Raw genomic sequence first — 14863 nt, 5'->3', positions numbered from 1 at the left:
ATGGACTGTGGTGGGTTTGGTGATGGTGATCTTGGGGCTATTTCATGTTACACAAAAAGGATCTATCTCTGTAAGGATCCTTTCTATAATGTTGGCAGACACACAAACTGAAAAATTGAACATTGCAGCATGTCTTGCTTAATACTAAATACTGAAGATTGCTGTTCCCATCAGTCACTTAGACACAAAAACATGGGAAAATAAGAGTCTTGGTTAAAAAAAAAACAAAGTTACCCTCTAACACAGAAAGTGTTTTTTCAACATCCCTGTCTTAACTTGACTGTAAGCCAACAATTACTGTTTTAAAAGCTTAGTATTTTTGCACTAAACAGGTTTGTATAAAGTCTTTAGGCCGTCCACACATTATTGTAGGCCCAGTTTAATACGCAACTTAATTGTATACAACATATAGTATGTAGTAGGGGGTCCCTGATCAGTTTTTATTTCGGTAAATCCTTGGTTTAACCCTCATGTTGTCCTCGGGTCAAATTTGACCCATTGTCATTTTTTTTCACCACAAAAAATGTGTCTTCAAAATAAAAGTGATGAAAGGGTTGAAAATGTTTGGTTTTTTTTAATGGTTGATGGGAAGACAACACAAGGGTTAAAAAAATGTTGACGACGCCCGCTTTAACTCATCCTTGTAAACAATGTTTGGATCTGGGATGAACAAAACAAGGTACTACAGGGTTAGCGACTTTATCTTAGGTGGGTGACCTTTCCGGTGAATCTAGGGAGCTCGTACCTTGCCGAAAGGAAGAAGACTGAAGAGAAAGCGGGCCATAAAATTTAGGCTGTCATTACTAATGTCTTACATTAGCGGGTAGTGGTTTGTGACGAGCACAATGGTCCCCATCAGTCCTCGTAAAGGACTTTCCAGATACAGAGGGGAGGACCGAGGGTCAAACCTGACTGAAGAAAATGCCTGACACAATCTGGGCAGGGAGGCAACATTTCGGTGTGCAGAACTTGATGAATTTAAAACCTCACCGGCCACGTACACGGAGTCAATTAGGAAACAGAGACACACGTCATTTCCTGTGTCTGAAAACATATATCTACTGGTAAGAAAAAGTGCTGGATCCTTACATCCGAATATACAGATATTTGGTAGGTTTGCTTTTCAATTTTGAGATTTGAATATTTGTTCATGGTTTTGTTTTTTCTTCAATACTGTAATAAAGTCAATACAGATTCAACGTTTGGAAAAACACAACCCTGTAAAATTAAAGGGGATACCAGCATGGTATCACAATATTTTATCCATATCTGCAAAACTGTATCGATACACAGATGCCAAGTATGGATCTGTTGTTATATATGTGCTGGTCAGTTTGTCTACTTGACGATCCCATTTTTAAGTGAGACAAACAAACAGAGAAGTTTTTATTTTTAAATGTCTCCTTTTGGGGAAATAATATGCAATTGGGAAAGGGTAATAAAGTACATCGTGAAAATATCGTCGTCATAAGTATTGTGAAACAAGTGTTGTGACATAAGTTTTGTGAAAATAGTACTGTGGCATACGTATCGTGACATAAATACCGTGACATATCGTGACACTAGTATTATGACATAAGTATCGTGACTTATTGTGACATATATATATTTATATATCATATATTGCGCATGGTATTGTCCTAAATTTGTGCCTAAATCCGAATGCATATAGATAAAATCACAAAATGATGGAAATTTGTAATCACCTGAGACTTGAATAAATGAACCATGAAGATTTTGGGCTGTCTGGTTCACCATCAGACTAAAACCTAACTAAAATAAATGCAACGCCGTTCCATAAACACATCACTCAAACGTGACCTGATTTTCGTTCCATGAGACTTGTCGCCAGAAACAGTTTGAGTAAACTTTCCCACACCTTTCTGTGACCTTTTCTGCTGCCGTGCTCGCTGTAAACCACCCGGACACCAGCGTCAGCTAAACACAGCAGCCTCAAAACACTTCATAAGTCGGATATATAAAAATACATCGTCATTATGTAAATCCCCTAAAAAAAAAAAAAAAGAGTGGACAGTGAGTGTATCCGTACACTGCAGCCATTTCCACTGAGAAGAGGTTGAAACACGCCAGCTTTTAACAAGTGCCTCTTAATGCGTGTGTCACAATAAAAATACAGAAGAGCAAATGTGGAAAGGTAGAGTAAAAAGGAGGGGGGGTTGAAATGCATGAGTTCACATTATTGGCAGGGAGTGTATTATTTTGTATTAACAGTAGCTTAAAGATGGTACATGACTAAATTATTTCACAGGTTTCATACACATTACTTTCCATGACTACGTATTCCTGAAAATCTCCATTTTACAATAAGAATAAAAATCTGTCTTAAACCTATTGAAAACGATTAAAAACACTAAAAAACGATTTTTGTAATTAAAGATGTAAAGGTATGCACATTTCAAATAGGGTAGCATCTGACCCCCATCCCACCCTGGACCCCGTTCCACCTTGACCCCACTCCCACCCTGAACCCCGTTCTACCCTGAACCCTGTCCCTCCCTGACCCCCATCCCACCCTGAACCCCGTCCCATCTTGACCCCATTTCCACCCTGAACCCTGTCCCACTTTGACCCCACTCCCACCCTGAACCCCGTTCTACCCTGAACCCTGTCCTGCCCTGACCCCCGTCCCATCTTGACCCCAGTTCCACCCTGAACCCCGTCCCACCTTGACCCCACTCCCACCCTGTACCCCGTCCCACCTTGACCCCACTCCCACCCTGTACCCCGTTCTACCCTGAACCCCGTCCCACCTTGACCCCAGTCCCACCCTGACCCCTGTCCCACCCTGACCCCCGTCCCACTCCTCCCACTTACAGCCGCCTTTCGTCCTCCTCCTGCAGACGGCGCTGCTCCTCCTCCTCCCTCCTCTTCTTCTCTCTCTCCATCTCCTCCTGGATGCGCCGCAGCCTCTCTCTCTCCTCCTCCTCCTTCTTCTTGTTCTGCATGGCGGTCAGCAGCTGCTCCGACCGAGTCACCAGCGCCCGGTACTCGTGGTCTATCTCGATGCGGGTCATCATGGTGCTCTGACGGACACAAAATCAGAGATATTAGAGTCTATATCAACAACGTTTCATTGCGGGGATTATTCCCGTGCCGCAGGAAGTTCTGCCAGAGCTCTAAACAAGAAGGAACCAGCTCGGCCGGCAGGTCTCTAGTGCGTCTGACCGAAGTTAACCTGAGCAGCTCTCACAGGAATACGGGACTCTGCATGAACGCTGTTTCCAGGTCTTATTATACACACGGAAATCTTTTCCAGGAAGTTTATTTCCTGTACACACCCCTTCAAAGTAAAGCTGTCAGCATATATAATCACGGCCAAAAATACAAACATCTTTGAAGATGTTCTTAGCTATGATTGGATGGGGTATCACAGCTATTGACGAATACTGAAGCACCAGACTATAACGTCTCTACCGGTGCTTTAATCCCAGTTGAGAGCATCAGAAATCTCACAGGTCGCTGTCGCTGTATGTTCAGGTGTCATCAGAAGCTGCCGGGGCGGCAGGTATAAAAACCTGAGGGAGGAAACGTGTTGCTGTCTCGCAGCAGATGAATATTCATGTGCATCTGCGGTCACGGCAGCCTTTTTCCTCCAACAGCTAGTTGCTCTCCAACAAAGCTGCATGACACTGCCTCACTGCTGAGTCCTCAGTGACTATTACTCAAGTAAAAAAGCAGGAGGGGGGTGGATAAAGAAGACAGCGTTGCGGAATTATAAAAATGAAGCTTCTGTAGTGCATTAAAGATTCATGACATTCATAGGGAAGATTATGTAAAAGCAGGGCAGCCTTAAAGTCAGAGAGAAGCACAACAGAATCCAGTTCAAGGGCAAATACCATTACAGCTGCAAGCAGCGATGAACGGGCCCGTGCCCCTCCCAGCACGACGGGGGTGCTAGCGGGATGCCTGGGCCATTTACTTCCATTTTGCACATCGCCCACAGTGGAGCACGGGGACCAGCTGTGCGGAGTTTCATCTAATTCCAAATAATTGTCACAAAGATACACTTCCTGTTTTGACTGCCAACTACAGGAAGTCTTTCTTTTTGTCATGAGGTTCCAAAGAGTCTACTGTACATGCAACATTTCATGCAGGTTGGACTCATGCTGTTTTTGTGAGTCTTTGTGTATATTTAGGGTGTCAAAAATGTGGTCAAAGGCTAAAACTATTTAGGGGGCGCTATAGAGCCACCATGCCATGCTCAGGCCTGGACGAGATCTCAGATAAAAGTATTTACTATTTTGAACATGTCTGCACAATTTTCAGAGTTTTAGTGCATTTTAAAGTCCTCAAACACGTGTTGATAAAATGAAAATGAACTCACAAAATCAAAAGATGGCCCACTTCCTGTCAGGGGAAATTGAAAAATGAATAGTGTTCCCACTAAATTTCGTAAAGATCAAAGAACCTTTTTCCGGACTATGACGTGCGTTGGGGGGGGCGTTATGGAGCCCACTGGCAACACCCCAAGCCAGAATCACTACAGAACTTTGCAGTTGTCACCAGGTCTGACGTGTGCACAATGTTTTGAGTTTTCCAGCATTTCAAGCTCCTTAAAAAATGTGATTGCGCTGCAGAAAATTAATCCCTACCAAAACAATAGGTTCCTCGCATACTGAGTGCCAGGCACTTTTAGGGCCTTGCAGTTTTGTGCTCGGGCCCTACTTATGATAACGAGGAGTCAACAGTATCAATCCATCCGTTTGGGTAAAGCTCTCCGAATCATACCCTCATCATGTCAAAAAATCTCTTCCATCTCTTCATCCATCCATATGAGAAGCTATATGTGCTGCATATAATTTGAAAAAAAAACCATCTCAACCTGAACTTCATCGTTAAATATTAAAAAAAAAAAATATCCTGGGGCTCAAACCTGTTTTTAGTTCGTTAAGCGGGGCCTTAAGGCTCCAGCGGTCTGTCGACCTGCACCGGCGCGCGGTTTAATTTCATCCTGTCCATCATTCACCGAGAGTAGGTGGCACTTTTTGTCAAAACACTCCAAGTCCTATTTTAGAAACAAAACTCTTCACATGTATGGGCCTGCCAGAGCAGATAGCACAACAAAGAGCTTCTATCGAGGGATATATGGAGCAATTTAAGCTTTATATATAATTCACAGATGAATAATAGCACACACAGGCAGCCAGATGAGTCTTATGGAGGAATTTAGGCTTCATATGCAATTCATAATAGGGCTGCTTGATTGTGGGGAAAAGAAATTCACAATCACGATTATTTTGGGGGGGGAACGTTTGAAAACCAAAAAAAAAAAAAAAAAAATTTTTAAGGATTTTTTCATTTACTTTTGGAAAAAGGGGATAATAGTTAAAGACGAGCGAAAAACAGGGTCCTTCAAATGTTTGTCCCCTTATCGGGGGTTTTTTAGGAGCGGGAAACCAAAGAAATCAAGTACGGGCACCCCTAATTCAAAAGTGAAAAGTGAAAACAAGGAGGCAGCCTGATGAGGTTTTTAGGCTCCCTTTATTTGGCCACCCCGGGGTAAGGGGTTTTTTAGATTGGGTCTGCTTGCTCATCTCCTGTTTCCCTCTTCGCCCCGGGCCCCCACCCGGGAAGGGTCCACCTCATCTTTAGGTCGCACCTTCCCAAGCCGTGACCTGAAACAATACCCCGCATCCAAGTTTTGGGTTTGGCTTTTATTCACAATTTGATGTTTCTAAAAGGGGGGTAAGGGATTTAAAAAGAAGGAGGGCGCCCCAAAAAAGGTTTTATACTCGTAAGGGGGCCCCCGGTTTGACTCCAATCCGCACTCTTTTTGCTGCCATTCCCCCCTCTCTTCCCTTTCAATAAGGTGAAAACGCCCCAAAAAAGTTTTAAAAAAAGCAACAAAACAAAAAAGCGTTAAAAACAAAATTTTTTTCCGGGATTTTTCTCCGGGTCTGCAGGAAATTCCCCCGTTTTAACCTCCCGGGGGATTTTGGGATTGGGACCTGGTCCTCAGATCTTGCAGGGGGAAATCCGCCGCAGCTGGCTTCTGTCCCCCGGGTTTTTTGTTGCACGACAAAACTATTTTGAAGTACACATGTTCCACCAAAAAAGTTCTTCCGAGGTATTTTGCCCGCGCACGTGGCTCCGCCGGGGGGCACTGCCCCAATGTGATTGGTTTAAAAAATGCCAATAAACCGGTTTTAGCTGTGTGGATTAGCCGCCCCCCGCGGTGCTGGGAGGAAGGTCTCCCAAAAAAAGACAACAAAAACACAGAAACTAGTCTTTTTTTTCTTGAAACAGTGGAAATTTAAAAAAATGGGAGACTCCCCCGGGGCCCAACAAAGGAAAAAAAAAAAAAAATATGCCCAAAAAATGAAAACCCAGAAAGTAAGGGCTAGTGGGCCCGCCTGGGGCTCAAATCTGGACTCAAGGACCGGGGCTGTACTTGGGGGCTTGTGGTTTGGGCCCTTTTGGGGTTTTAAACGTGATTTTCAAAAAGAAACTGTTTATTTGCTGCATTTTTATTTTTTCTTTTTTCATCACTTGGTTGAAACCAAAAACTTCCCCCCAAGTAATTTAAAACTCCCAAATCCAAACAACCCAAACAGACACAAAAAATCACAGTGTGTTATTTCGGGCCAGCGGGGTTGGGGAGATCAGGCAAATGGCCCCCGAGAGGAAAAAAAAAAAACCCGCACACTCCATCTTTCCCCCACTGCCCCCCCTTTTAGTCATTTGTTTATTTTCAAATATTGGAGGTAATAAGCAGAGCTGCATGTGTGTGTGTGTGTGTGTGTGTGTGTGTGCGTGCGTGCGTCAGTCACTGTCACTGCTGAGCTGTGAAAGTGGCAGATAATAATGAAAGAAGGAATCAGAGAAAGATGAGGATGAGGGAGGGGAGAGGAATCAAAGGTGGAGATGCGGGAAGAGCACAAGACGGAGATAAACAGAGAGGAGAAGGAAGGACGAAAGGGAGGTGAAGAGGGCAGATATAGGCAAAGCAAGAAAAGTTGAGGAAAGGGGAGGATGGGAGATGGGAAAGAAGGAGGAAAAAGGAGAGAGCTGCTAGCAGAAATGCAAGGTTGAAAAAGTAGTTTGAAAAAAGGAAAAGGAGTGAAGCTGGATGAGAGAAAAGGGGATGAGAAGAGGACGGGGAAAAAAGGAGAGGACAAAAAAGAGAAGGAAAGGAGGATGCAACAAATATGTAAAAATAACTAAATAAATAACAGGAAAAAGTAAAGGATGGAAAGTAAAATAAAAGGTTGACAAGTTGGACAGCAAGGCGGGAGGAAGGAGAGGGATGAGAAGGAAGGGAGGAGAAAAAGAAAAAGAAAGAAAGATGGAGGAAAAAGATTGAGTAAAGAAAAGAAAGACTGCAAGGAGGCAGGGGCTGGAAACATGAAGCACAGGACAAAAAAAAGACAGGAAGGAAGCAGAGAAGAAAAGAGGGAGAATGAAGTGAAATATAAAGACAAGAGGGAATATGGTGGGTAGAAAAGAGGTGCAAAATGTGTGTGGGGGGGGGGGGGGCAGAGGAGAGGGCTGAGGAAAGGATGGGAGTCAAAGAGGAAGTGGACAAGTTAGGTAGCAAGGAAGGAGGGAAGTCAGATGAGGAAGGGGAAAGACAGAGAGGGATGAAGAAGAAAAAAAAAAAAGGAGGAGGAAGAGGAGAGGAGGTGGTGATACACACCGAGGCTTGTGCTTCTTCCTGCAGAGCCACATCCGAACCGTCTTCTGCATCTGGATGCAGGCCCTGGTCCGGTACAAGATCTTGTTCTTCACTGCAAGAGACAGACACGGAACGGAAGAAAAGGAAAAGACGGTCAATGTCTTGATAACTTAACCTCTGAGGCCGGGTGTCCAACTTCATTTCACTAAGGGCCACACTGAAAAATGAGAATCGCATCAAGGGCCAAACAAATTTACTTTATTGACGTGGTTTTATTTAATCCAGAAAGTCAAATATTTTTGACTGTATTATTGCATGTCCCATGCAGCCTTCTCACTTATAGTTTGGTCGACATAAAGCCCTTGAAAAGTAACTTAGCTGTCATAGAAAAAAAACTAAAAATGGTCGGTAAGTTTACAGACATAAAGCCTTAACGGTCCCATGACATGGTGCTCTTTGGATGCTTTTATATAGACCTTAGTGGTCCCCTAGTACTGTATCTGAAGTCTCTTTTATATATACCTTAGTGGTCCCCTAATACTGTATCTGAAGTCTCTTTTATATAGACCTTAGTGGTCCCCTAATACTGTATCTGAAGTCTCTTTTATATAGACCTTAGTGGTCCCCTAATACTGTATCTGAAGTCTCTTTTATATAGACCTTAGTGGTCCCCTAATACTGTATCTGAAGTCTCTTTTATATAGACCTTAGTGGTCCCCTAATACTGTATCTGAAGTCTCTTTTATATAGACCTTAGTGGTCCCCTAGTACTGTATCTGAAGTCTCTTTTATATATACCTTAGTGGTCCCCTAATACTGTATCTGAAGTCTCTTTTATATAGACCTTAGTGGTCCCCTAATACTGTATCTGAAATCTCTTTTATATAGACCTTAGTGGTCCCCTAATACTGTATCTGAAGTCTCTTTTATATAGACCTTAGTGGTCCCCTAATACTGTATCTGAAGTCTCTTTCCCAAAATTTAGCCTTGATGCAGAATTCCAGCCACTAGAGCCCATCCCACAATGAGCTTTCCTTTGCCATTTCTAAGTCTGTAGCTTTTGAGGAGGCTGGGGGTGTGGCCTTGACCAACTGCCACTTTGCTTGTTTGAAAGCCATGATGTCTCTCTCTCTCGTGGGTGGGCCAAATTCTCTGGGCGGGCAAAGCAAAGAAAGGGGAGGAAACTGGGATCTGGATTCCAGGTTGGCCCATCTGAGCTTTCATTTTCTCAAAGGCAGAGCAGGACACCCAGGGCTCGGTTTACACCTATCACCATTTCTAGCCACTGGGGGACCATAGGCAGGCTGGAGGAACTCATAATGTTAAAAAAGTGAAATCTCATAAACCTCATAAAGTGAAATTTTCATGCCATGGGACCTTTAAAAAATTCATCAAAAAAGTTCCCCGGCCATCATAAGAGTTTAGCAAATATAGCAAAACAAAGATTACATTTGTAAAAGCAGGCTACCACACAGCTGACTCTCAGCAACCTGTTTCTCGGCCTGAATATGAAAACTCTGCTTCTGGGGGAATTTCTAAGTCTCAAAGTCTGCAAATCTGCCAAAATTCGAGTATCGCGCAATTGCAATCTGAAAAGTTGATTGTCTTGTTGGTTTGGCGCACAACTAGGCGGGCCAAAACTTATTGTTTACGTAAAAAGATATGTGGGCCAGACCAAAAAATGCAAAGGGTCTGGCTTGACTGTGACTGATGTGCTCTGGGTGCAGGGTTAAAAAAGGAATAGCAAAGAATTAGTTTGTGCTACGTGTTGTGTGACCATGTCAGAAATGTTGTGTGCTTTTTTCTGCTCAAGCTGTTCGAAGCTGAATGTTTAAAGATGGGGATAACGCAGAGTTTCCAGACAGTCTCTCCTGAAAGACAATCAAACACTAATATAGTTTAAATTCTGTTACATCTGCAGAATTTAAACGCAATTATCTGTGATTCGTTTCAGCCCGTCTTTGGCAACACAGATGCTTATTTTTCTGTTGTGCCAATGACGCAGTTTTGAATTGAACTGAAGTGAGAAAATTAGAGATATATATATATATATATAAAAAAAAAAAGAGCCGGAGAGATGGAGGGTGAAAGATGAGTAGAGAGGGAGATCGATAACATCGCTACTTTCCGCCAAATTCATTTCATCTGGTTATGGCCACAGAACATTTAACGTCCGCGGCATAAATAACGGACTGCGTTAATGGCTTTGTATTTACTGAACACTAAAAAAGTTTTCTAACTGCTGCTGTAACATTCTTCGCCTCGTGGATTGGACACATTTATTCATTTTTAATAAGATATGATGATATGCTTCAGCAACACTTGCCTCTGTTCCAGCCAATGAAGCTCAACTTCGATTTGATTGATAAAGAGAACCAAGAGTGGGAGGCAGATAGAGTGACACGATGAGAAAGAAACGAGAGACATATACAGCGGTGGGATTCATTCTTTACTGCAGTAAAGGTACTAATGTCTCACTGTGAAAATACTCCACAACAAGCAAAAGTCCTGCACTTAAACCTGACCTCAAGAGAAAATATAGAGCCAGACACAATCAGAGAGAGAAGTGTTATGATTTCCGTCTGCAGTGACTGACACAAACTCTCCTCAGACAGCGCAGCGATGCCACTCCTCCAGCAGCTCAGCCCCACATTATTAACAGCAGCACTGCACACCGCCCATTGTTGGTGTTTCACTGTTGCACTTGGCTCCATAAACAGGGCCCCTGGGTGTTTCTATGTGCCATCTGTGCATATTGATCCATCTCGTTTGCATAATCCGATTTCCAACATCAACCCATTTGTGTGACGTCCTGTTGTGTTCTTAAAGCGCCCATGTTATGCTCATTTTCAGGTTCATAATTGTATTTAGAGGTCATATCAGAATAGGTTTACATGGTTTCATTTTCATAAAACACTATATTTTTGTTGCACTGCAGATTGCTGCAGATCCTGTTTTCACCCTGTGTGTTTAGGTCTCTGTTTTAGCTACAGAGTGAGACATCTCACTTCTATACTATCTTTGTTGGGAGCTGCACATGCTCAGTAGCTCGGTAAGATCCCATAAGCTAGATAACTCTTTCTCCAACTTTGGTCAGTCCAAGGCAGGATTAGCTGTTTGGTGTTTTAAAACTTTCTTGTGGCAGCAATAGAGGCAGTGATGTTTCCTGTTTCCTGTACGGGACTCTCTCACCGCCTCCAACCATAGCTCCAAACACACCGACAAGTCTTATTTCTGGTTACATGACTGGCCACCGCAGCGTGATGTGAGGTTGGGTTCCTCCATAAGTTGAGACGGTCTCAACTTTTTGCCGTAGACCTTCTGCATTTTTTTAGTGTCTAGTCTGCAGGCAAACCTAGTGCTGGGCGGTATACCGTTCTATACCGTAATGATTTAAAAAATATACATTAATACTGATGCATTGAGAGCGCTGAGGCTGAAGTAATCTGCGAGTGAATTGAGAACCTGTTAACGTGTACCCTTCTCACTTATAACACAACAATTAATAACCCACAACTAACTGTCTTCCATCCATCCATCCATCCATCCATCCATCCATCTTCGTCTGCTTGTCTGGTAACTGGTAAGTGTGTGCAGACAATGATCTCCCGAGTATAAATACAGATTGAATAAGAGAATGAATGTTCACATGTCTATTTTATAACCCTGAGAAAAGCACTAAACAGATGAAGCTATTCTTATAAATATTATACATCTGTTTTTGTTTTTTTCTCTATCATTTATTTAACTATTGTTTTCTATTGTGTAGCGATATAACTTAATAACCATTATGGATACACATCTCCTAACTCTTTTGTCAAATGACTTTGTTCCTGTGACTCCAACGGCGTAGCGGACCAGTGTACATGATGGAATAGTGATATTAGAATGTGCCAGAGGCCACCAAATTTGGGCTATTACTCTCACTGTACACTGGGCCACTATCACTGTACACTAATACATTTCTGACAAAAGCCACCGGTCTGGGCATGCATTTTCCCCCCCCATTATGGGGTGAGGTAGCCGTATATTTTAGTGTCAAAATGAGTCGGCTGTGATAGGTTGCTGCCCTGCTATCGCTAGCTAGGTGGACAAATTCATTCACCCAGCTTAATCACTGAGGGTTGACACAACAATAGCTGAGGCGTTGTTATGTGAGCTAGCGGGCTATCAAAACTGCTGTAATCACATTAAACTGAACATTTTACCAAAAAAAAAGGACGCTACCCAAAATCTGTGATTTCGAGAGACAAACAGCAGAGAATCTTTCAATAAAAACCCTCCTCTTGCACAATCTGTCCCCCCCACTTCAGCAATTCCAGCTACACCCCTGGATGACACCCCTTGATGGTATTTCGTCTGCTTACGTTTGATGACGGACAGAGCGCACCACTGGACCTTCTTCCAGCGGCTGTGGATGAGCCACTTGTTGACCTTCTTCACCAGCTCTGCCAGGTGGTCCGGGTCCGATTTCATGATCTGGTCAAACTCTTTGAACTGAACCAGAGATGAGAGACACACGGTCAGACACAAACGTTGTTTTTCTTCTACGAGCTGAGAAACACTGACTGGTGATCAATACAACATCGCACTGATGAAGTCTTTGAAAGCCATTTCATAAGTCGTGGCCAGAAGCATGAGTGTAAATATTTATTGGAGCTATTCAGTTTTTTCTCTTCATGCATCGTTTATAACAAAGTCACAGTTCACACCTGTGCTGCTGAATGCCTTCTAACACTTACTACTCTTGATTCACAAGTCTGCAGAGAGCAACTCTGAGACAGCGCAGCTGATGTTTGTTATGTTGTGATCGTGTGCTGTGGAAAGCTCTGACCTCCAAACATTGAGAGTCGGCTGCTGCTGCTTTAATAATGAAGCGGCTGAATTCATCATGTTATTTTTTTCTCAACTGCCGACCATGTGGTGTTAATAGGACCCCAGGAAGTGCCCCAGGATCTGAAGCAAATTAAATATAGTAACTCTTTGCCCGACATGTGATGCCCGGGGCCCCAAAAAGACTTTCCCCCAAAGACTAACAAGAAACGCCAAAAGAGACGTCTGTAAATCAGTAGAGAAATGATTTTTTTTAACGTCCCAACCCCTGTGAAATGACTTGGTGGACCCATTCGGTCCAATAACATTTGGAAAGTCTAGAGCAGGATTGCATCAATTATTCCCCATTCAAGTTAGCTGAGCGCTAAACCGGAAGTAGCCAGCTCGCCATGGAGAAGATCTTTACCACGTTTGATTTCTGACAACATAGGGTGCACTGTGGACGATTTAGTAGCGATTAGTAACGTGCAGATGATTCTTTCCCTATCGACCAATGGATTGCTTAAAGAGTAGGTGTAATTTCAGTCTACAAAGATTTGTTTTGAACACAACCCTACTTATTATTTTCTTAATGCCTGTGTTTCCCATGCACGTTTAACAAAACCTGGATACGGCGTTCAAAGTGGACCCTTATTCATTTCTATGAGAGTTGCTCAGTGGTACCAGAGACCTCCGCCGGCTGAGATGGCTACTTCCGTTTTAGCGCTCCGCTAACTTGAGTGGAGATTAAATGGGGAGTGTCCTAAGTGTAGTGACTTCTAACAAAAAACAAAGTGTAAATAGAAATTTTCCCACTGGGGATCCATAAACAGTATAAATTTATATTAAATGATTTTATCATGGGGCTTTCAAAATGTTATCGGACCGAATGAATGAAATTCTGACAGTGAAAAGAGTCATTTCATAGGGTTTGTGATGCTCCAAAAATTGTATCCACTGATTTACAGACATCTACGGGAAAAAGTATTTTTGGGCCAGTTGGCATCGCGTGACGGGCCGGGAGTTGTTATTCCACTGTTTGGCCGCTATGTTCAATTTGCTTCAAATCCTGGAGCACTACCTGGGGTCCTAGTATCTCCTTATTGTCAGCAGCTGCCCTTCAAGTATCAGGTGTCAGAAGCTTCACACTATCATGTTAACAGATGGAAAAGAAAGCCTTTGTTCATTCATTATAACGTAAAATATATTATGAAAAAGGATCACTATGACTGTGGTTTCTCCTCAGAATCCAGAAGAGCTAAAGCCAACCATCTTTGGCTCCTTGCAGGCTAAAACAATTATTTACAGGAACCATGTGATGTTATGTTTATCCTGGCGGTGCATTGTTGCCCCTGGTGCTTTCCACGAGGAAGTGAAGAGTAATGAAAGCAGCCAAGTACAGCCAACAGAGGGAGTGTGTATTAATTCATTCCTCTGAGCTAAATCTGCAGTGTCAGAGTTACAGTCCTGCACAGTGTGTACCGAGGTCCTCTGCAAAAAACTTGCATGTACCTCCAAATAGCCCCCTTTGAAAAACACTTGTCTAACCCAAAATGTGATGAATTATTCATCTAGTGGAGAAATAAAAACCCCGTTGGCTCTGGTTCTTTCGAAAAAAAGAACTCATCTCACCTCAACTCAGCTGCCAGGATGACTAATGTGCTTTCCCTTTGAATCTATTGTCTTTCTTTAGGGGAGAACAATAACAATATTAGCTAGTGCGACTGGGAATAGTGCTGATTTTCAATAAGGTCTCACCTTCCCAGGCCGGAAAAACACTCTGGTCAGTCCGAACTTGTAGTCATTCTCATTCAGCCCCAGAGCTTTGAATAAAGCCTGCAACACGAAAACAAAACAAAAATCAGTAAACATGAAAATGTGGCTGCATTGAAACGAAAAATAAAGCACCGATCGGGGACCGGTGTTTGGGCTCGAGGACTGACCTTGCAGAAGAGGCGCGGGTCAAGGCGGGTGAGTTTGGGCGGCATATACTGCTGGTACATGTTGTAGAGTTCGTGGAAGGGAGCCCTGGACGGGAAGCCGCCCTGCATCAGGTCCAGCACTGACACCATACCTACAGAAGCAACAAAGGAGTCAGAGGGAGAATTTCAGGGGACAGGAAGTTCAAGTTCCTTTAGTTGCCAGGTCAGGTTAGTAGGGTTTCACAAGCAAGATTCATCAAGTCAAATTTAAGACTTTAAGATGTTTTTAAGAGAATTTAGAATGAAATTTAAAGCCTTACTACAAAAAACAAAAAAGTCAGATGTCCGAATACAAAAACATCGTCTAAAACAATTCCCAAATTTCCTCATTTGCATTATAGGACTGGTGTCTAGATTGGCTACAAAATAAGTTGCATGTTTGTCTCATTCAGTATGCAGTCCTAATACAGCAAATCATATTTGGACTAGCGAC

General features: G+C 42.9%; 1 protein-coding gene across 1 annotated transcript in view; it reads right to left on the bottom strand.

Moving 5' to 3' along the window:
* myo6a (myosin VIa) overlaps nt 1–14863 on the bottom strand; it is a 135504-nt gene that overhangs the window by 26859 nt on the left and 93782 nt on the right. Inside the window, exons 21-26 of the mRNA XM_032543620.1 lie at nt 14392–14522; nt 14207–14284; nt 12004–12133; nt 7656–7748; nt 5536–5636; nt 2836–3044 (exon numbers count right to left, since the gene is read on the bottom strand). Coding sequence (XP_032399511.1) covers nt 2836–3044; nt 5536–5636; nt 7656–7748; nt 12004–12133; nt 14207–14284; nt 14392–14522 — 742 coding nt within the window. The remainder of the gene's footprint in view (nt 1–2835; nt 3045–5535; nt 5637–7655; nt 7749–12003; nt 12134–14206; nt 14285–14391; nt 14523–14863) is intronic.

Source organism: Etheostoma spectabile, chromosome 18 (genome assembly GCF_008692095.1).
Source record: "Etheostoma spectabile isolate EspeVRDwgs_2016 chromosome 18, UIUC_Espe_1.0, whole genome shotgun sequence".
Lineage (NCBI taxonomy): Eukaryota > Metazoa > Chordata > Actinopteri > Perciformes > Percidae > Etheostoma > Etheostoma spectabile.
Note: the sequence above shows the minus strand (reverse complement) of the source record. Positions and strands in the feature narration are given on the sequence as shown.